Source organism: Zingiber officinale, chromosome 1A (assembly GCF_018446385.1).
Source record: "Zingiber officinale cultivar Zhangliang chromosome 1A, Zo_v1.1, whole genome shotgun sequence".
Lineage (NCBI taxonomy): Eukaryota > Viridiplantae > Streptophyta > Magnoliopsida > Zingiberales > Zingiberaceae > Zingiber > Zingiber officinale.
Window position 1 is genome coordinate 29,300,955 of NC_055987.1, and position 23,400 is coordinate 29,324,354.

At 38.0% G+C, this 23,400-nt stretch overlaps 1 protein-coding gene and 1 pseudogene across 2 annotated transcripts; one reads left to right on the forward strand and one right to left on the reverse strand.

Moving 5' to 3' along the window:
• Positions 1-4,175: 4,175 nt before the first annotated feature.
• Positions 4,176-8,566, forward strand: LOC122022263 (WAT1-related protein At5g64700-like). 2 transcript variants are annotated; one of them, XM_042580221.1, is made up of 7 exons: positions 4,177-4,456; positions 4,525-4,587; positions 7,006-7,122; positions 7,201-7,456; positions 7,544-7,702; positions 7,779-7,930; positions 8,033-8,565. In XM_042580221.1, exons 1-7 carry the CDS (start codon positions 4,284-4,286, stop codon positions 8,160-8,162), a joined length of 1,050 nt encoding a protein of 349 aa, XP_042436155.1. In that variant the 5' UTR covers positions 4,177-4,283; the 3' UTR covers positions 8,163-8,565. The 2 variants fall into 2 exon arrangements, with proteins under 2 accessions (XP_042436163.1, XP_042436155.1); XM_042580229.1 differs by lacking the exon at positions 7,006-7,122 and having other exon boundaries at positions 4,176-4,456; positions 8,033-8,566.
• A 14,532-nt stretch (positions 8,567-23,098) lies between these two features.
• Positions 23,099-23,196, reverse strand: LOC122039272 (annotated as a pseudogene).
• Between the last annotated feature and the right edge of the window lie 204 nt (positions 23,197-23,400).

A 23,400-nucleotide genomic window follows, 5' to 3' on the forward strand; every position in this document is an offset into this window, starting at 1 on the left:
TTCCTCGGATGACACGCCTGTTTAGGATGCACGGAAAGGGAAGGCACCCAGCCATGAAGATTCACCCGAGCGGATCAATCAACAATTCTCATAGGGGATTTTGGACGACCCTCTGCCGAGACACTACACCCCATTGGCGACCGGCGAATACAACGAAACTACGGATCCGGACGACCACCTGGCCAAATTTGACAAAACGGCCACACTTCATCAATTCACCGATGGGGTGAAGTGCTAGGTCTTTCTCACCACTCTCTTTAGGTCCGCACAAAGTTGGTTCAAGGGATTACCACACAGGACAATCCATAGCTTCAAGGACTTCCGAGCAGCATTCTTGCACCACATTGCCAGCAACAGCCGCCACCAGAATATGAGCGTAAATTTATTCTCACTGAACCAAGGGACCAAGGAGGCATTGAGGGCCTATATACAACGCTTCAACCAAGTGGTCATGGATATCCCAGCGTTCTTCTCAGATGTATTGGTGAACACCTTCACCCAGGGGCTCATCAAGGGCGAGTTCTTCCGATCGCTCATTCGGAAGCTGCTGAGAGACTACGACCACTTGCAAAGGAAGGCAACAGAATGCATAAACATGGAGGAAGCCTAAATGGCCAAAAGAAGGGAGGTGCAGACCGAACCTACAGCAGCGCCTGAGCGGCGTCTGTCAAGCAGCCATCAACCTCCTAAGGGGCCTCGATCGGGAGGAGCACATGCACACCACGAGCCTAGGATGCATGTCGTGTAGTATGTGGCAACCGGTCAACCAAAAGCTACAAAAAGCAAGGCGTGGAAGCCACTATTCTACTCCTTCCATCGGTCGACGACGCACAACACGAGCGACTACTATGATCTGACTCCGATCGCAAGCCAATCGGCTCCTCAAGGATATCATCGTCAGTCACCATCTCCCGATAGGCGTCATAGACACCGATCCACAGTCGGGAGGGATGAAGAGATAGAGTCATTTGAGCAGCGCCATCATCAACCTCAGAGTAGAAACAACACGAATCCCACCCGAGCTTTTGCCGAGCGAAACAAGCCATCGGGTTGGGAGGAAGAAAATAGGAACAACGCCGCCCAGGGAGAAATGGGAATGATCGCAGGTGGGCCGACCAACGAAGATTCCAACCGAGCAAGGAAGTCCACAGACGGCGCCAAAATGATCATGTCCGAAAGCGGGAAGGTGGAAAGCTAGGGATGTGGCGGCTGACCGCCTGTAGACCTCGCTCCGCTCTGCAAAACAAGTAATGTCGGTGCCGAGCCAGGGAAGGGGTCCCTGGCGTTGGCCCTCCGACGCTCAAGTCAATCACCGGAATAGTAGAAGCAAGTGGAGCAATAATAATTCTAGCGCAAACAATGAATCTCACATACCTCTGCTGGTGATGGACCCCCTTTATATAGAGCCCTGGCGTGCGACGTGCACGCTACTCAAGGCATGGGTACGTTCGCCAATAAGTTCTATGAAGAGACCTGTCAAAAAATTACCTCTGACACCATACCTTAACAGGAGATGCATATCCCTGATAAGATAATAGAAGCTTCCGTCGTATGATCCGTTTGTCGACCATGCCTCGTGTCAGTGGCACTAGCTCCCAAAAGAATGTCAAGAGATACGACAGTGGTCCTGTTGCTTGGCTGAACGGGATAGCCGCTCGGCCGGGACCCCTCCGCTCTGTCGACATAAGCCGCTCTTCCTTGCAGTAACTGGTTGTAATGGCTTGTCCCTTCTGATCAGACAAGCTCTCCTGTCTCCTCTAGCGTCTTACTACTCCATACTGAACGTCCGCTGTCTTACCGTATTATCTCGAGTTTGATAGATGATCCGTTCGGACATGTCTTCTATCGGTCGAGCACTGACTGTCCCGATCGGTCGTTACAATTATCCTCCGTTTGACCTTTTGACACCTTGACATTGATCTCCTTGACTTTGACCTCCATCTTAATAGTTAATCTTGTACCAAATGAACCTTCCCATATCGCCGTATCAGTAATAAAAATTGTTACGTGGCAAATTTATTTTAAGATGATTTTCCAAAAAAAAAAAATTATCATAAAATTCATCCTAAATTACTGATTTGTTTTTGTGTAAATAACTGACGACCACACTCAAATTGTGAGCAACATTTTTTATGCTTATTTATTTGTTTATGTTTTTGCATGTTTGATATATATTTTGAGCGTGATGGCTCATAAAATGTAAATATGTTATTTCGCGAAAAACAAAATCAGAGAGCGGAGAGAAATAAAGAGAGGAGTGGTGAGTTATTTTTCTGATCATACGTGGTAAACGGTGATTTATTCGGTCTTAATATTTTTGTCAGTTTAGTTTTTAGGTTAATATGAAAGAAGGAAATTATAAATAACTATTAATTTTGAATAATTGAATAATATATGGGGAGGACAGATATCCAACTTAGTAGCTAAGATTTAACTCATGATAGTAACATCATCATACCCTCACTAATTGTCCATCCTAAAAAGGCTAACTTAAAGTTGAAGTTGCACTATGCTGTGTCTTATCAATTTGATTTGTTGGCTTAGCTAGAGATCACACAAATTGCCTATTATCATTACACTTGATTTGATGTACAATCATAAGTGCTCTCATACTTCCATTAGATGATGATGTCACAAGTCATTCGAGTTGGTAAATGATGACATGCTTGTCACATGAGATCATGAGGTCGAATCATAAGGTTGTCGGGACATAAATCTTCGGATCCTGTGCAACTCATCTCACCACCACTTGCCCTCTCGACTGTCATGATTTATTTCCCTCATGATGACCTGAGGTCGGGTGCGACGATAGTATTGGGACGAACGATTTCACCTTTTACCATGTACTTCCACTAGGAGGCTAATGAGGTAGTACAACCATCTGTACTTTTCATAACCAAAGAAATATTTATGGACTCTGTGAGAGTAGTTCAGTGAGGATCTCTTTAAATGAAGGGATTTTGATTTCAGAACTTCGACAATAACTTTCAACGTCATTAATATGTTGATAAGCTTGCAATTTGTAACCATTATCTCCTTCTTCAAAGAAAAAAAAATAATGACAAATATTCACAGTGAATATAAAAAGAATAACAAATCTTTCCACTAAAGTTGATTACTTCTCAGTGATATTGGAATTTAAAAAAAAATGAAGAGGCAAACGCAAATTGTGGTTGCTTTGAGAGTACAGTTGAGAGCACATTGAAGAATACTCAAGCAAAAAAAGTGCACTTGTGCATTTCATTATCTATCCATAGATAATTTAATCATAGAAATACTTTTCACTGGCCATTATTTGATATTGACTATAATTAAAAACATTTCAAAGCAAATGCCACTAGCTCCACACACGTTTCTGAATTTTTCCACTTTAAGAAAGGAAAAAGACTAAACGAGCATCATCACAATGATGATGATGATGACGATGATGATGATGATAATGATAATGATGAGCTAGAAAAAAAAACGTGAGCACTTTCATTTAGATTGTTACTTAGTTAAATTTTGGGGTTTGACATTCCATCAATATTAATAACTCACTAGTTGAAGTACTCGATCCTTAATTCTTTTCGTGAGCGGTTTTATTATATCTCGTGTGAATATATAAGATTATATTCTCAAGAGTTATATCTTGTATGTAAAATAATTAAATTATGCTTAGCAATGATTCCTATTGTCCAAAATTACTTTCACAAAATTCTTGCCTTCTATATATAGCATCGCGGATGATATTTTACACGTGAGAAAAGGAACATAAAATAACTTAAGTAACAACTAAGATGAAAGCATATGTGATGAAAAAAAGAGAGAAAAATTATTGGTGGTGACGGTAGAAGATCATGAAAGTTATATATATATTCCATAGAGTGCACTTGTCACCATGTTGTTCTTATCTGGTGTGTTTTGTCTTTATTTCAAGGCAATCAAATAGTTATTCTGAACTCGTTGGCAAGAGCTAGACGTGTTCTAATGGAGACAGAATTGTTCTTCCTATTTATTTTTGAGGGTTTCAAGAACGTTATGATCAACAAGTGTGCTAGTGCTTCAATGGGAATATATGCAATAGGGATTGTACAAGGAACAATGTGACCTCATGGCAATGACACTTTACACCTTTTTTCTATAAACAACAAATTAAAATTTCAGGATAACTCTCTCGATCATCAATTGGTTAACACGAGTTTACATATCCACCATGCACTACAGTCTGTTCAGGAGCACTAGGGTTCCTCACTCCATCACTCTTTTTAAGGCACAATCCCTAACCCTTCTTCCTTTGAGCCATGGATGCCTGCAAACCCTATATCGCTGCAATCATGGTGCAACTCACGTACACAGGCTTCTACGTGATCTCTAAGTTCATCTTCGACAAGGGTGTCAGCACCTACGTCTTTGTCTTCTATCGACAAGCAGCTGCCTCTCTGTTGTTAACGCCGATATCCTTCGTTTTTGAGAGGCATGTGACTACGTGATTGAACAGAATTTGTCCCAGAAATGAGTAATTTGCGATCCTTTTGGTTTCAGGAAAAAGTCTCCGCCACTGACACCTGCAATTGTTGTGAAGCTGTTCTTGCATGCATTGATTGGGTGAGTTTCTTTATATGAGTATATTATATATATATATTTTTTATCTCATCTGGAAACTGAGTCAGATGAGGATATTAGTGATGATGGTGAGAACATTGACGAAGAGAGAAATCTAGAGCCTAAGGGAGAAGATCGTTGATAGTAACCACAACCCTGCAAGCACCACCAACCAAGCACCCAGAAACGTTAGACCGAGAACCAAGGAAGTGGTCTCTAGCGCAGACCCTCAGATGCTCAAATCATAAGAGAGGCCGAGTGGAAAAAGATGAAGAACAGTAAATGAGTGCATAAGTAAGATTGCTTTCTAACGCGTACCTGGTCAACAAAGAGGACTTACATTTTTATACCGTCTTTTGTAACCTCTGCAATCATAAGACATTAGAGAATGTTGTATGTTAGGAGATGTCGGGTGAAAAATGATGTACGCAGACTTCCATTGGCAGTGGCGGATCCAGAGGGGAGAGGGGGTGTGCTTGAGCACCCCCTTGCTCCCAGAAAATTCTGTTGTAGTCCGAGGGGCGACGAGTACACTGGATCCGGCTATATCCGTTGCGCTCGGCTACTGGCACTGGGGCACACCTTCCGCAACGATGAAATTGATATTCCTAATCGTTTCCGTCTGCTTCGTGTCCATTATCCTTGTACTTTTTGTCATCTCTAGTTTGACGACCTCCTCCGCCTTCTTCGCGCGCTGCCCTAGTACCATCGACGTCCATCGCGGCGCTGCCCACCTTCACGTACTACATAGTTGGCGGCCGAGGGGATGTTCGGCGCATCCTGCAGCTGCTCCTTGCCATCTATCACCCCAGGAATCAGTACCTTCTCCACCTCTCCGCCGATGTGCCTGAGTCAGAGCGAAGCGATCTCGCTGCCAGGGTCTGGCTCACGATCCCAGCCACTCGGGCATTTGGGAACGTGGATGTTGTAGGGAAGGCCGGGGTGATGACACCGATAGGCTTGCCGCTACGCTCCACACTTTGTTGGTGCCCCTCCGTCTAGACGATTGAATGAGGCTGACTATCTGCTCGTCCCGCAAGATGGTAGGTGGAGTTTTGTCTTCAGATGGATTCTATCTTGGTTGTTGATTCAAATTTAGGTATTGCCTAAAGAAAGGGAGAAAATGAAACTTTATTTACACTCCTGTAGTGAAATTTTTGGTTCTTTCTCTTTAAGACGAGTAATTAAGACTATACAATCCGAGGGATGTGATTGGAAAATTGGTTCCCTCTTATCTACATCTAATTTTACTTTTACTTTGAAGAGATCTCACCTGATCTTATTCGATATTATTCATCTTCTCATTGAGTTGCACCAACTTCGTGCTATCCATGGCATGGCATGAATTATCAGTGTAATACACAAACAAAATTGCCTCAAATCTGTTCTTGGCTACGTATTAGGATTAGCCGAAACACCAACAAACTTCTAGCGCTTCTATTCGTCATCAAAAGTCTTCTTCCACTTCCTTGATCATTAAACGTGCTTTGCTTCTGTCATCCAATCATATTAAGGCCCATCACAATGACTACGTGTTGTATTCACAAATTCTAATCCACCTGCTTCAGCACCTCCATGTGTTTTTGTCTGGATCTGCCACTGTCCATTGGATAGAGAAAAGTTCCGCGGTTGGTATGTGACAGAGTATTAGAATATTTCTTGATGGATATTTGTTATTTTCTGATAAGTTGTTATGATTCCCTAACAGTGTTGTCCCCTTGAGAGATCAACCAGCTAAGAGATCGGCTGGGATTAGAACTGAGATGGTGCCTAGGAGAAGGGGACTGAGTCCTGGGACTGACCGGCTAATAAGAGGCCGACTGGAATTAGGACTAGGATGATGCCTAGGAGAAGGGGACTGAGCCTTGGATCCCATCGGCTAAGAGACAGACCTGGATTAGGATTGGGATGATATCCAATAGAAGGGGACTGAGCCCTGAGTTCGATCGGCTAAGAGGCTAGTCTGGATTAGGACTGAGATGGTGCCCAGAAAAAGTGGACTGAGTCCTAAATCTGACTGGCTAAGAGGCCAACTAGAATTAGGAATGGGATGATGCCTAGGAGAAGGGGACTAAGCCTTGAGACTGATCGGCTAAGAGGCCGACCGGGATTAGGACTGAAATGGTGCCCAAGAGAAGGAGACTAAGCCTTATATTCGACCGACTAAGAGGCCGACTGGGATTAGGACTGGAATGGTGCCCAAGATCGAGAACTGGACTGAGCCCTAAGTCCGATCGGCTAAGAGGACAAATGAGATTTGGAGAGTGGACTGCCTAGACACGTAGTCTTTAACTATGAATGTCACTCCTTCCTGACTTTTGACTATCACATCATTTTAACCGTCATCTCCATCCTAATAGTGTGTCATCTACTATTTCCCGTATCAATATATATAGTTGATATATATACTTTCATTTTTAGAATTACTTGGAGCTTGAATATGAACAACATAGGGCTCAAGTACACTACAGCATCACTAGCTTCAGCATGTTCGAATATTGTCCCTGTGTTCACCTTCTTCTTGGCCCTGTTGCTCAGGTTGTTCAGATTATGTTCAATTTGGTTCTTTTTTGATCGAGAAATTTTGCCTAAGTCTTTTTCACCAATACGTCGCAGGATTGAAAGCCTTAAACTGAAGAGTCTGCCAGGAATAGGGAAGGCAACAGGAATAACACTTTGTTTTGCAGGTGTAATGACAATTGCCTTGTACAAAGGCCCTCACATCTCTCCTCTGTATCATCTCCATGGCCACCGTGACCATAACGAAAGCTATGCAGATCATGCATCAGCTCCTTCCATGGCAACTTGGATCAAAGGATCTCTGTTCGTAATCATCTCCAACTTAACCTGGTCAATGTGGTTAGTTCTACAGGTATATAGACATGCTATAACCAACTCGAAATTATCATAATAGAGAGAACAATATCCATACTATTTCAGTGACATATATATTTGACAGGGTAAGATACTTAAAGAATTCCCATCGAAGATACTTTTTACAACTCTTCAGTCCCTCTTCAGTGCCTTTCAGTCCCTTTTTGTAGCCATGGCATTTGAGAGAGAGGCCTCCAAATGGAAGCTGCAATTTGATATGGGTCTAGTTGCTATTCTCTATGGTGTGAGTGTGCAATTCCCGTACCGTCTTCAACAATGTATTAATTTCTATAGCAAATTCAGATTATTTTGCATGGCAGGGTTTTATTGTGACTGGCGTTTCTTTCTATCTACAAAGTTGGATTGTCGAGAAGAAGGGTCCTGTCTTTGTGGCAATATTTACCCCGCTAGGTCTTGTCTTCACCATGCTTTGTTCGATTATTTTACTAGGAGAGGTGATTTCTCTAGGAAGGTAAGTGAATATATCTGATGTATATCTCTGTCTATCTCCCAATTATATTAATTAGCTATAAAGTTGATCTCATCTAAGAATGAATAAACCTTTTGATTTCAGTGTTGTAGGTGGATTCCTGATGGTTGGAGGCCTTTACAGTGTTCTATGGGGAAAGAGCAAGGAGAACATGCTCTGCGACCTTCCAACTCAAGTCGAAAAATCAGATGTGCAAGAGAAGGAAACAACATGAGTTTTATCTGTTTGGCCATGCACTTGTATCAATTATCCTTTTAGCATCTATGAGTTTGTTCCTGCAGCTGTGAATTGCTATTTGCTATAGAAAGAACATGCTACTAATAGTGTTCCGGTCCGAGAACGAGGGTGGATTAAATTCTATGCAACTCTTCTTCAATCCAGCTTCGGGCGAGATGTGGTCTGATCCTGTTTAAAATTGGAGAGACCGTCGCTGGGCAGGTGGCTGCATTGTTGACTATATGAAGATTAGAGAAAAAGGGGTTTCTTTTTTCTCTCTACACATAAAAGAGAGTTGATGTGCGCAGATTATATGTTATTTTGTATTATTTAACGTACATCTTTCTGTATTTATTGCATGTGATCTATACTTTTGAACCCTTTATCATGATAATTTCAACATAATTACTATTTTTACGTCCAGAGATTTGCTCGGTATTTGTTTTCACTTTCAAGAGCAGTTTAGAGTGGAAAAGAATTCAAAATACGCAAAAGAAGTTCATTTGAAGAAGACCATGATCTAGCCTTGTCTATTCTGCGGAGAGAAAAGCAAGGATTGGAGTGCCCAAGTCATTTCAGATGCAAATTGGGTCTAGCCATGCTTTGAGGCACGGCCAAGGAAGCAAGAAGACAAGGACCTTGCAAAATGGAACGGCAAAAATGAAGGATCAGCACAACAATGGGCATGGTCATGCCAAATGGCATGGCTAGGAGACTGTCCATGCCATTTCCAAAACAGACACAGCTTGGGTTGTGCCTTGAAGTACGGTCATGCCTCCAAATCACAGGATTAAAGATCTAGTCGTGCCAAATAGCACAGCCCAGAAGACAAAATAGAGTAGCAGATGTTCTGGCTGTGGCAAATGGCACAGCCAAATTATGTGGACAGAGCCAACTTGGCTCTGGCCATGCCTTAAGGCACGGCCAAGAAGCAAACGCAGTCCTGGCCGTGCCAAATGGCACGGCCAAGCCATTTTGCCCGAGACAAGTTGGCTCTAGTTGTGCCACATGGCACGGCCAGGTAGCTGGAGGACAGTTTGACCGTGTCCCAAGGCACAGCCACCCCGTGCCTCACTCTTATAAAAGGGGCACTTTATCCCTTTGCTAGAGGAGGAAGATCTAAGGCGAGAAGGGACCATCTAGGTCAAACCCTTACACCCGGAGGCATCATCTAGGCGATCTGAGACCGTCCTACTGCTCCATCCTCATCGGCACTTCAAGATCTGCATCCAAGGGCTTCACTTGACATCAAGGATAAATTTTTCCTTCCCTTCCTTAGAGTTTTTGAATTCTTATGTATTTAAGTTCTTGGATTGTAGTTCTTCCAATTATGGAGTAGATTTCTATTGTTCTAGGACGTAGGAAGTAATTATAATGTATGGATATTGTAAACTCTATTGAATTGTCAATTTTCTTATTTGATGAAGTGTGTATAACACTTGTTCTGTTTAATGAAATGCTAGCAAGTCGGCTTTCCTTATGAACATGGATTTACCTATCTAGATTACATTTTTATATGCATAGATCTAATTTCTGAATTAGATACATTGTTGTGTGTCTATGTCTGGGTATGAATCTAAATTTTCATTGAATAGATGCATAAGTTGTTGCCTCTTTTGAGTATACGTTCCAATATAGCTCGGCATGGCCTTAGGATCAGGCATATTCAACCAATCGGTTAACCGGTTTACCGATTTATCGGCTCTAGTTAATTCCGATTTACCACATTTTATGTAGAACCGGTTAACCGACCAGTATCCTTACCGATTCTACCGGATCCGGTTGAACCAATTTCGACCGGTTAACTGGTTCCAACCGAGAATCGGTTCCAACTGCTGTGCTAATTGGTTATTTTGTTGCACTAGCACAGAATTTAGATCCAGAAGCTAGAAATTCTTCTCATGAACTTTGTGTATCACGCTTCAATAGCCATCAGGGAAGAAGATAAGAGTTAACTTCTTCATGTCTTTGTTTTGTTAACTTAATTTCTCCTTCCTGTCATCATAGAAATCTTTCATGAATTTGCCACAAGCATTCTGTTGTATTATATGCTATAGACAAACAGAAGATCATATAAAGATATCGTCGCTCCCTAGATTTACTTTTCAATAGCGTTGTTATGTTAATGGTGGCACAAGAAAGCTAGCCATATACCACTAGTTTGTTACGTTCGGCGGAGCACATGTATTAATTAAATTTAACAATTTTCTTCCATAAAAGAGGTTGGAGTATTAATCTACAAAGTTTAACATTTTTTCATTAAAAAGGCTAACTAGGTAACCATGAAGTAGTGGCGAATGCAAGCTAGTGGAGACACGATCAGAGCAATATAATAGAACTCATCTCCAACTGGGAGCTTTAAGTTTTATTCCAAATGTTTTTGTTTTGTTCATCTTTACATGAAAGTAGGCCGAAGCATTGGAGTGGGTGATTGAGCTCTCCAAAGAAAACTGATCGGTTCCTGGTTTTACTGGTTTACCGATTAAATCAGTAAAAAAATTCTAAACCGGGAACCAACTGATAAATCGATAAAAATTAGTTAACTGGAACCGGTTAAAATCAGTTAACCGTTAAATCGGAACCAATAAGCTACCAGTTTCGGTCCGATTTTTCGATTTTTTTGCACAGCTCTACTCAGGATACTTATTTAAATGTTGAGTATTTAAGATAACTATCATTTTATATGGAATGTAACCTCCTAAGGGAGAACAATTCTATTTATGGATAAGTTTATCATTTGACCTAATGGGCTTTCCCTAATTGATCATGTCTGAAATCTACGAGAAGGTGTGCTAGTCCCGATAAATGATGATTCTGAGGAAGATGAACTCCTAGAGATTCGAAAGAGCTTCACAACGATCCTTCGCACAGTGAGACGAGCCAACAAAGCGTTAGTGACCTAAGACCGAGGTGAGAATCCCTGGCTAGGCCCTCCGACGCTCAAGTCAGTTCTCTCTCTTGAAGGTGGAAGAAGAAGAAGAAGTACAGTAATGAAAGTATGAAGAAGTAGAGTTTTGGATGTTAGAGTTGCATACCTTGCCAACGAAGAAGATTCCCCTTTTATACTACCTCATATAACCTCCGCAATCATAAGGTGGTCCCCGGTTTGTTAGAGTTTGTTAGAAGATAAAGTACCACTTTAGGCTTCGTGCAATAATCTTTCAAGGAATCTTTTTTGTACCCCAGATGTACCTCTTTTGTCGTTTATTGGTTAGGCTTTGCCCGTTTGAGAGTATATAGGCACATTTATGCTCATCCGGCTTTCGCTCGGCCGGTTATATATTAGAAGCTTTCATATGGCTGAGTGTCCTTACGTTCGGTCGGACTTTGCCCGTCCGAGCATATATAGGCACACTTGTGCTCGTCCGACCCTCTCTCGGCTGATCATATACTAGAAGCTTTCATAAGGCTGAGTGCCTCTAAGCTTGGTCGGGCTTTGCTCATCCGAGCATGTATAGGCACACTTGTGCTCGTCCAGCCCTCGCTCGGCCGATCATATACTAGAATTTTTCATAAGGCTAAGTACCCTTACGTTCGGTCGAGTTTTGCCCGTCTAAGCGTATATAGGCACACTTGTGCTCGTCCGGCCCTCACTCGGTCGATCGTACACTAGAAGCTTCCATAAGGCTAAGTGCCCTTATGCTCAGTCGGGCTTTGCCCGTCCGAGCATATATAGGCATATTTGTGTTGATCCAGCCCTCGCTCGGCCGATCATATGCTAGAAGTTTTCATAAGGCTGAACGCTTCTAGTCTCGGTCAGGCGTCGCCTGACCGAGCGTCTGCGGAGAACTTCTCATTTGGTCGGTCATTACCCTACTAATCATACATTCAACTAGCTATGGGCCTCTCCTTTCTCTCTCAACCTTGACCTCCACGTCGTTCGACAGGCCGGCTTATCATAACCCATATCAATATGCTACGCAAGTGACCTACATAATCTAGAGACGTACACCCAAGGGAGGCCTTGTGACAGGAGGTATTCTACTGAAAATCCGAACTCTCTAAGTTACATCTTCACTTGATGGCATATTTGGTTACTAGCAGGGGAAGTACTTTGATACACCATCGCAGGATGGTATTCGGTAATAATCTAGATACTTTGATGCACCATCGCAGGGTGGTATTCGGTAATAATTTAGATTGTCCTGTAAACATACAAGTGGAGAACTAGAAATGGGCGAATTCATAATACAACATTTACCATTACAATGAAACCAATGGCCTAGAACATCTTCTAAATTAAGGACTTCCTCAGTTATCTTTCTTTTATTTTATTTTTCACATCTTAGGTCAAAACCCAAAACAAATTATTATCAATGTTGTCTAGCTAAATTCAACGTATAAAACCAATTAGCATTTAATCCTCAGTCCTTGTGGGATCGACTTATATAAATATTATTACTTAACAATGATCGTGTGCCTGCGGTTTCACATCAAGTTTTTGGCACTGTTGCCAGGGACTGAGTGTTTAAATCTAATTAGTTTACATTAGAGTTTTTCTAAACAACAGTTCTTTAATTCTTTACTTCTTTATTCTTTCTCTTTAACTTTTCATTACTGCATTTTTAGTTTGCAATTTCAATTCTGCAATCTAATTTCTTAAAAGTTCAAAAACTATGATTTCTAATTTACCTCTTGTTTGTGTATGCAAAGAAATACTGCAGATCTTTTGCCCGTTAATCCTGAGATCTATCGGATATATCATCGAAGAATAAATCTGTAGAAGAACAAATAAGAGAAAGAACAAAGAATCATGGTGAATAAACCTTTGAAGGATTATGTCACGCCTTATGCAAGAGGGTCAAGATTCAGTATCTCTAGACCTACAGTTGAAGCCAATCACTTTGAATTAAAGCCGTCTTTTATTTCTATTGTTCAGCAACACCAGTACGGAGTGTTGGATCGTAAGCGTTCGATAGAGGGGGGGGTGAATATCGATTAAAAATTTCGAGATGCGCAGTGGAAAAAGCGAACAACCAATAACAATGCTAACACAAGAACCTTTTACTTGGTTCGGAGACTGTGTCGACTCCTACTCCAAGGCCCGCACACAAGGGTGCTTTCGATGGGCAATCACTAATAATTCAAAACTTATTACAAGCTACGTACAGGAATTATATAGTGAGAGAAAATCGACAATTAAGAAAATAAGACAAGAAAGAAAACAAAACTTCGTCGGAGATCTTTTCGCAGCGTCGCAGGAGCACACGAGAGTAGATTCTGAGTTGTTGTTCTGACTTCAGTCTTGACCCTCCTTATATATGAGGTTCGGGGCACCTGGAACCTTTAGGGGGCCCTGGTTGTGACGTAGCCAAGCCAATCAGTGAACGCCACGTGGCGAAATGACGTTGGGGATAAGTTTTTGCCTCCGGGTGCCCAGGTACCTCCCGGGCGCCCGGACCCTAGTTTTCTAGCATCTTCCTTCCTGCAAGAAAACGTTAGTCCGGAGACAAATATATAATACATATGTCTTGTAAAACAAGGTGTTAGCACAGTTCGAGTTTAACAAGTAGAGTATTAATTAGATTCCATCTCTCCGAGACCGGAATCTAGTCAAGATCTTGACTTAGAGTTCCGAAATGATTCTAAGTCGGATCGGCGCCTAAGTTCCCTTCCCGGGAATGCGTCCTCATAGTCACTACCCTCCAGTGACTTACCTTCACTTACCTGTCAGACGTCCGGTTAGCCCTTCGACCCGTCTAGATTTCGTGCCAGCCATCCGGTCAGCCCGTCGACCTAGCTGGACTTCGTGTCAAACGTTCAGTCAGCTCGTCAACCCGTTTGGACTTCGTGCCACTATCCGGTCAGCCCGTCGACCTAGTTGGGCTTCGTGCCAGACATTAGGTCAGCCCGTCGACATATCTAAACTTCTCTTGCACACTCGGTCAGAGTGTTAGAAAACAACAAAACTAACTTAACATATTTTGTCATTCATCAAAACTTGAGTTAGATCGTTAGTGCTAACCGCACCAACAATCTCTCCCTTTTTGATGCAATGACAACCTGGTTAAGTTAGTGATAAATATGCATGTAAGAAACAAGCATATGGTTGTTAAGTTAGCTTTTAAGTTTTGTTCTGTTTGTGTTTGTTTAACTAACTTAACCACCTATCCCTCCCCCTTTGGCATTCATCAAAAAAGTAACATAGAACAACAAGGTAATTTAAAAAGTGCAAGGTAAACGAACTTTAGAAATGTAGGTCAGATCTTTTTGGGGGAGTTTAAAAATAGATAATTTTCCATTTAAAAATAGCTGATTTAGTAAAAGATAATTTTTGCTAACCATAAATTTATAAGAGCTAATTTTCAAGTATAAGTTTATTAAAGCTAACTTTATAAAAGCCAAGTTCATAAATTCTAATTTTCAAACATAAGTGTAAATTAATTTAATTTTCAAACATAAGTGTAAATTAATTTAATTTTCAAGATAAGTTTAAAACAACAACAAAAAATACAATCAAATTTTCAAAATCAATTTTCAAAACTAGGTAAGATCGAATTTTCAAAATCAATTTTCAAAACTCGGTAAGATCGAATTTTCAAAATCAATTTTCAAGACTAAGTAAGATTGAATTTTCAAAATCAATTTTCGAGACTAAGTAAGATCGAATGTTTTAAAATCAATTTTCAAAACTGAGTTTGGAAGGTTTAAATCAGAAGCCAAGTTTAGAAGGTGTCATTTTTAAGATTAAATTTGAAAAGTTTAAAATTTGAACAATAAAGCACATTTTAAAAAAAAAAAATTTAACTTTCAAAACTAATTTTAAAATTTTTAAACACTTAGTTTTGACTTGTTTTAAAAAGAGATATTTTGTAAAAAGTAATTTAAAATAAGTAGAAGAATAATTAACCTCCCCCTGAACCTGACATTACAAAATCTATCTAACCAGTTAGCTACTTATTGACTATTTAGAGGATAGCAGCTTTCACTTGGTTAGTTAAGTTAAGTCTAAGCATCAGTTAGTGTTTGACTATACTGAATGACTTAATTTGATTAATATCTGTTTAGTATTTAACACCCAGACTTATATCGATGCATTAACATAAGGATCTTAAGTCCAGAAAATTTACCTATGCATCTCACCCCTTTCTATGTTTGGCAATCACAAACAAGGGAATCCTAGGATGTTGGTGAGATGCTCAAGTACTAACCCTAGGGGAACATGCTTTCTAAGGGATTATTCTAGTCTAAGGCTAAAATTGATTTTTAAATTCTAAAAATAAGAAATTTTGAAAACATAAAAGCATTTTACCTTAGAATTTGAAAATAACTATTTTTGCAAATAGTTTTAAAATTCCTAATCTATTAAACAAATCAGAATTAATCATTTTCAAAGTTGAGATATATCTAAGTAGGTGTGGTCGAGGATATCATAATTCAATGTCAAAGTCAAGGTACAATGATCATGATAAAATATACATAGTGGTCGGGATGTCTATCAAGATGAGGAGGAGGGGGTGGTCCGGGTGGTCCAGATCCCAAGGAACGGAACATCTCTATCAGCTCAGCGTGACGGGTCTGGGCATCCTCTCGGGAACTGGATAGATCGCGTCGAAGGTCTGAGATATCCTGTCTCACGTCTCGTCTCAAGTCGGAGACCTCCTGCCGAAGGCTTGTCATGGATAGCTCGAGTCCGGCAACTCGATCGCCTAGAGTGCGATGAGCGGGACGAGGTGCTCGGCTTGGAGGTGGAGGTGGTACATGGGCCGGAGCGTCCTCGCCGAATAACGTGACCATAAACTCATCATGCTCTGCCTCCTCCTAGGCATCTGGGTCTGGCTGGTGTTGTGCCCCCCTCCGCCAAGACATGACACCATCATCATCATGGACACCTGCTAACGAGAAGTTCCTAGGTCTTATGACGTCGAACTCAGTCATGGCATGAACATTACCTCGGGTGACGTCAATATGTAGGTGGGCAAAATACGCCGTCAAAATATGATAATACGGCATATGAACTCGAGTGCTGGTCATGTATCCAGCTGAGTAGATAATAGTCTGAAATATATGTAGACTAATATATTTGTCTAATCTATGGCAAAGTGTGTACAAGAGAAGGAATGAAATGGACACATCATCGATATGCCGCGAGTGGATGGTGGTAAGATTCAGAAAACCAAAACCCTATAGAGTGCATAATCATGAACTCGAATGCCGACTGACCTAAACATAGTCACCGTGGATACACGCTCCCCTCCGAAAAAATACGAGTAAATCGTATCCAGAGTAATGTGTGAGTAGGGATTACCAAATGGTAGATCCCTAGGAGTGTAACACTGAAAATGACACGTAGATGGTCGTAACTCTAATAAGTCCTGAATAGTGGTAGGAGATAATGTAATATCTGTACCAGCTACCCTAGTAACATAAGTGAGATCATCTACCCTAACCAAGTTATTATAAAATTCAGCACATAAATCTATGTTTACTGAACTGGTACAGTAAACAAGGTTCTACAAATTATAGTGGCTAATAACCTCTACAACTGGAACACATGAACATAAGAAAAACTCTCTATCTAGGCACTTAGTCCTAATAGGCATATAAATGGTCGACTCAAACTTAATCCTAAGTTCGTCAGTAGGGAACCTAGGATCAATACTAGCAGTCGAGGGCCCAGCACCAGATCTAGAGCGTTTTCTACATTAAGAAAAATTATACTAAGCAAGAAATCAGTGAAATATTTTAAAGAAATTTAGGAGGAAAAAGAAAAGTTTAACCGAGGCATCGTGGAGAAAATTTTTAGAGATGACGACCTCGGTTGATTCACATCAGTGTAATAACCACGGAATGAAGTAAATTTTAATTTTGATCACCCTCGCGGTAAAGCTCGGAAAGAACCTTAACAAAAGTGAAGAGGATGTGGTGCAAAGGGAGAGGGCGCCCCTGCCCCCCTATATATAGGGGGTTGCAGGCCCCCGGATCATTCCCAGGCGCTAGGGATCAGGCGGGGCGGGGCGCCCGGAGTCCCATTCGGGCACCCTGGAAGCGATTACCAGGGGCGCCCGCCCCTAGTTTTTGACATTGTTTTTAAAACCATTTTTTTTAAAAGAATATTTTGAAAGAATTCTTTAAACATATTTTTTTAAAAAAGAATATTTTACAAAAAAATAAATTTTAAGTTTTTTTAAAAGAATTTTTTTAAATAATTTATAAACTTTTAAAAGAGTTTTTAAAAATTATTTTTTAAAGTTTTTAAAAGAATTTTTAAAATAATTTTTAAAGTTTTTAAAAGAATTTTAAAAAGAATTTTTTAAAGTTTTTAAAAAAAATTAAAATAATTTTTTTAAAGATTTTCAAAGAATTTTTAAAATAATATTTTTAAGTTTTTAAAAGAATTTTTAAAGTTTTTAAAATAATTTTTAAAATTTTATAAGAATTTTTAAAATATTTTTTAAAAGTTTTTAAAAGAATTTTTAAAGTTATTAAAAGAATTTTTAAAATAATTTTAAAAGTTTTTAAAAAAAATTTTAAAATAAATTCTAAAGTTTTTTAAAGAATTTTTTAAAACAATTTTTAAAGTTTTTTAAAAGAATTTTTAAAATAAGTATTAAAGTTTTTAAAAGAATTTTTAAAATAATTTTTTAAAGTTTTTAAAAGAATTTTTAATGTTTTTTAAAAAAAAATTAAAGTTTTTCAAAGAATTTTTTAAATAATTTTTAACAGTTTTTCAAATAATTTTTAAAGTTTTTAAAATAATTTTTAAAGTTTTTTAAAAGAATTTTTAAAATAATTTTAATGTTTTTAAAATAATTTTTAAAATAATTTTTTAAAGTTTTTACAAGATTTTTTTTAAATAATTTTTAAAGTTTTAAAAAGAATTTTAAAGTTTTTAACAAAATTTTTAAAATAATTTTTAAACTTTTAAAAAAAATTTAAAGTTTTTAAAAGAATTTTAAAAATAATTTTATAAAGTTTTTAAAAGAATTTTTAAAATAATTTTTACAATATTTTTTTAAAGTTTGCAAAAGAATTTTTAAAAAAAATTTAAGTTTTTAAAATAACTTTTTAAAGTCATTAAAAGGATTTTTAAAATAATTTTTAAATTTTTTAAAACAATTTTTAAAAATAAATTTTAAAGTTTTTAAAAATATTTTTAAAATAATATTTTATATTTTTTAAAATGCTTTTAAAATAATTTTTTAAATGAATTTTTAAATAATTTTTAAAGTTTTTTTTAAAAGAATTTTTAAAATAATTTTTTAAAGTTTTGAAAGAATTTTTAAAATAATTTTTAAAGTTTTTTTATAAAAGAATTTTTTAAGTTTTTAAAATAATTTTTTAAAGTTTTTTAAATAATTTTTAAAATAATTTTTTAAATTTTTTTTTTAAAATAATTTTTTAAAGATTTTAAAAGAATTTTTAAAAAGAATTTTAAAAGTTTTTAAAAGCATTTTAAAAATAATTTTTAGACTTTTTGAAGAATTTTTTTAAAAGTTTTAAAAATAATTTTTAAAGTTTTTAAAAGAATTTTTAAAATTATTTTTTAAATTTTTTTTTAAAGAATTTTTAAAATAATTTTTAAAGATTTTAAAAGAATTTTAAAAAAGAGTTTTAAAAGTTTTTAAAATAATTTTTTAAAGTTTTTAAAATAATTTTTTAACATTTTTAAAAGAATTTTTAAAATTATTTTTAAAGTTTTTAAAAGAATTTTTAAAATAATATTTTAATGTTTTTTTAAAATAATTTTTTAAATATTTTAAAAGTATTTTTAAAAAGAATTTTTTAAATAATTTTAAAGTTTTCTAAAAGAATTTTTAAAATATTTTTTTAATGTTTTTAAAATAATTTTTAAAATTATTCTTTAAAGTTTTTTTTTAAATAATTTTTTAAAATATTTTTTTAAAAAGAATTTTAAAAGTTTTTAAAATAATTTTTAAAGTTTTTAAAGAATTTTTTAAAAATCTTTTAAAATAATTTTTAAAGTTTTTTTAAAACATTTATTAAAATAAATTTATTTTATTTTAATTTATTTTATTTTTATTTTAATTTAGTTTATATTAATTTAATTTTTTTAATTTAATTTAATTTATTTTAATTTATTTTAATTTAATTTATTTTATTTTATTTTATTTTAATTTTATTTAATTTAATTTAATTATAATTATAATTTTAATTGAGTCCTTAGTCATCTCACCCGATTTACGTTTTCAATAAGGGAATCCTATAATTTTGTGAGATGAATTTGGTTCAATTTTAGTGTTTGGTTTAATTTTATGTTAGATTCAGGTTTAGCTTTGGGTCCAACAAATAGGCATTCTCTGGATAAACTTCTGGGCTATGGTGAGTCACTTGGACATCATTAGAGTAAACATGCCTTCGAGGTTTTCCAAATAGTCCTACCCATTGAACTTAGTACAAAACCTTGGTCTAACTAGTTAGGATCCATAAAGGGTAGCTTCGGTCAGTTCCACTTAGTCAAATGCACCGGGTCGAAGCCATATCTTCCTAGGCATGCATAGACTAAGCTTTCCTAACGTACTATCATCCAAAACTTCACCAGTACCACAGGTCAAGTTAAACTTGAACTCTTTCTAACTAGTCCTAATTACCCTATCGGGTAGATTAGTTTTGGAGGTGTCAGCTATTCTGGAGTCTCCCCCTGAATTATTGACCTTTTATTTTTGATTTTTAGTTCTTGGTTTATGTCTATACTTTTTATAGTTATAATTTACTTGATGATATTCTAAGTCCTGGTGGGGATTAAAATATTTGGTTTTTGAATTTGTTGGTCTAGGTTTGTATTTTATTTTTTTATTTGATTTATTTGATTTTATATAATGTATTTTTTCTTTGGGTATGTAGTATTGGTTGAGTCCTACTTGCGTGGTTAAGCACGCTTTCGGAACCCAAGCTTTGCTTGATTGTTTGTATTGGATTATTAATGATTTAAATATTTTGTTCGAACTTGACTTGTAGCCAAGTCCGGTTTTGTTGTAAGTTGTTTTTTGATTATTTAATATTAGATCTAAATTCTTAGATCTAGTTGTAAATTTTTCTAACATTTCTTTTAATTTGTTAATTTCTAGTTTTAATAATAAATTTTCCTCCTCAAGTGTTGTGTCTTGAGTTGGATTTGAATTTTTGATATGTTCCTTGAGATTTTGATTTTCCTTAAGGAGCAATTTATTTTCTTTTTCTAGTTTAACTAATTTACTATTCAACCATGAAATAATTTTTTTAAAAATTATTTAAAATAAAATTTGCCTCGTCGGGACCTTCGGAAACGAGTACGGACTTGCGGCTTGATTCGGGTTCGAACCCGTCTTCCGATTCTTCGTCTGATTCTTCTTCGAGGGCCATCAGCGCGAGGTGGCTCTGGTGCTTCTGATCTTCGGCCTCCGATTCATCCGAGGAGGAGTTGTCCCAAGTCGCTTTGAGAGCCTTCTTCTTGGATGTCTTTGTCTTGTCGCTCTTCAGTTTTGGACACTCGTTCTTATAGTGTCCCTTCTTGTTGCATCCGAAGCACGTTACGTTCTTTGGTTCGGGGGAGTTGATTTTCTGCAAGTCCTTCTTGCTGAAGTTGTTCTTTCTCCTAGTGAATATCTTCCTTACCAGGTTCACTAGGTACTCTTCATCTTCAGTCTCCTGATCCAACTCTTCTTCGGGTTCAGGCTTGTTTTTAGATCTCTCTTTTGAAGAACCTGCAAACAAAGCTATACCTTTCTCGATCTTGGCGTTAGTTTGCTCATGCAGTTCTAATTCACAAAAAAACTCATCTAATTTAAGTTTGGATAGATTTTTTGAGATTTTGTAGGCATCCACGATAGATGCCCACAAATTATTGCGTGGAAAAGCGTTCAAGGCATACCTTATTAAGTCTTTGTTCTCCATTTGATGTCCTAATGCCTGGAGACCGTTGAGGATGTACTTGATCCTCGCGTGAAGTTGACTTGCCGATTCTCCATCCTGCATTTTAATGTTAAATAACTTATTTAATAACAAGTAGTGTTTCGTTACCTTTGCGTCGCTTGTTCCTTCGTGTAGCTTGACCAACTTGTCCCAAAGTTCTTTCGCATTCTGGTGCAGTCCTACCCGGTTCAATTCTTCCTTCGTCAGTCTGCACTGGAGCGTGTTGAGTGCTTTGAATTCCGTTAAAACTTTCTTCTTCATATCCGGAGTCCACTGTTCTGGGTCTAGTGGGATTCCGAAGTTGTCGACCGGCGTCTTGTAGCCTCTTGTGACACTGAACCATTGGTCGAAGTCCGTCTTCGGGTAGACTTCCATCCGCTTCTTCCAGTACGGAAAGTCATACCCGTTGAACAGGGGAGGATGTACTGTGTTGAAGCCTTCAAGTTGAGACATCCTGCACACAAGTAAAGAGAAAGACAAACAAAGTCCCAAGACTAGGTCTTGGATTAGTAGTGCTGGATAAAAATAGAAATAAACTAAAAAAATGATTTGGTGTTGCACCAAATCAGATTAGTAGCAATGAAAAGAATTCCCAAAAAGGTAATAATACCAGTTTGGGATAAATAGGAAAAGCTAAAAATCGGAAAAGAAAGGAAAGAAAATTACACTCCTTGTTTGATTGGTGGTTGCAACAAATCAGAGCGGTACCTGCTCTGATACCACTTGTTGGATCGTAAGCGTTTGATAGAGGGGGGGTGAATATCGATTAAAATTTTCAAGATGCGCAGCGGAAAAAGCGAACAACCAATAACAATGCTAAGACAAGAACCTTTTACTTGGTTCGGAGCCTGTGTCGACTCCTACTCCAAGGCCCGCACATAAGGGTCCTTTCGATGGGCAATCGTTAATAATTCGAAACTTATTACAAACTACGTACAGGAATTATGTAGTGAGAGAAAATCGACAATTAAGAAAATAAGACAGGAAAGAAAATAAAACTTCGTCGGAGATCTTTTCGCAGCGTCGCAGGAGCACACGAGAGTAGATTCTGAGTTGTTGTTCTAACTCCAGCCTTAACCCTCCTTACATATGAGGTTTAGGGCGCCTGGAACCTTTAGGGCGCCCTGATTGTGATGTAGCCGAGTCAATCAGTGAACTCCACGCAACGAAATGACGTTGGGGATAAGTTTTTGCCTCCGGGCGCCCAAGTACCTCCCGGGTGCCTGGACCTCCGAGCGCTTGAGACCATCTCGGGCGCCCGAACCCTAGTTTTCCAGCATCTTCCTTCCTGCAAGAAAATGTTAGTCCGGAAGCAAATATATAATACATATGTCTTGCAAAATAAGGTGTTAGCACAGTTCAAGTTTAACAAGTAGAGTATTAATTAGATTCTGTCTCTCTAAGACCGGAATCTAGTCAAGATCTCGACTTAGAGTTCCGAAATGGTTCTAAGTCTGATCGGCGCCTAAGTTCTCTTCCTGGGAATGCGTCCTCACAGTCACTACCCTCCAGTGACTTACCTTCACTTACCTGCCAGACGTCCGATCAGCCCTTCGACCCGTCTAGACTTTGCGCCAGCTATCCGGTCAGCCCGTCGACCTAGCTGGACTTCGTGTCAAACGTTCGATCAGTCCGTCGACCCGTTTGGACTTCGTGCCAACTATTCGGTTGGTCCGTCGACCTAGCTGGGTTTCGTGCAAACATCAAGTCAGCCCGTTGACCTGTCTGGACTTCTCCTGCACACTCGGTCAGAGTGTTAGAAAACAATAAAACTAACTTAATATATTTTTTCATTCATCAAAACTTGAGTTAGACCATTAGTGCTAACCGCACCAACACGGAGGAGGCCCAATGGAGGATCCAAATCATCATCTGGATAATTTCAACGAATTATGTAGCACAATGCATATTAATGGAGTTCCTCTGGGAGCCATCAGATTATTATTATTCGAATTTTCTTTGAAAGACAGAGTAAAAACCTAGCTAAATTCCTTGTCTCCTAACAATATAACTTCTTGGGCCCAATGTGAGCAAACTTTCCTAGACAAATTCATCCCACCAAGTAAAACAGCACACCTGCGTAATCTCATTACAAGCTTCAAGAAAACAGACTTCAAATCTCTCTTTGAAGCTTGGGATAGATTTAAGGGAATGCTGAGAGAATACCCGCATCATGGATTGAAAAAGTGGCTTGTGATCCACACTTTCTGTAATGGTATTAATTATCAAACAAAGATTTCTTTGGATTTTACTGCTGGCAGCGCATTAATAAACATGGGACTAAATGAGGCAGAAGACATAATTAAGAGTGTGGCTCAGAACCATCATCAATGGGCTTCGGAGAGAAGTTCAGGAGCAATTAAAATACAAGAAAATACAATGTG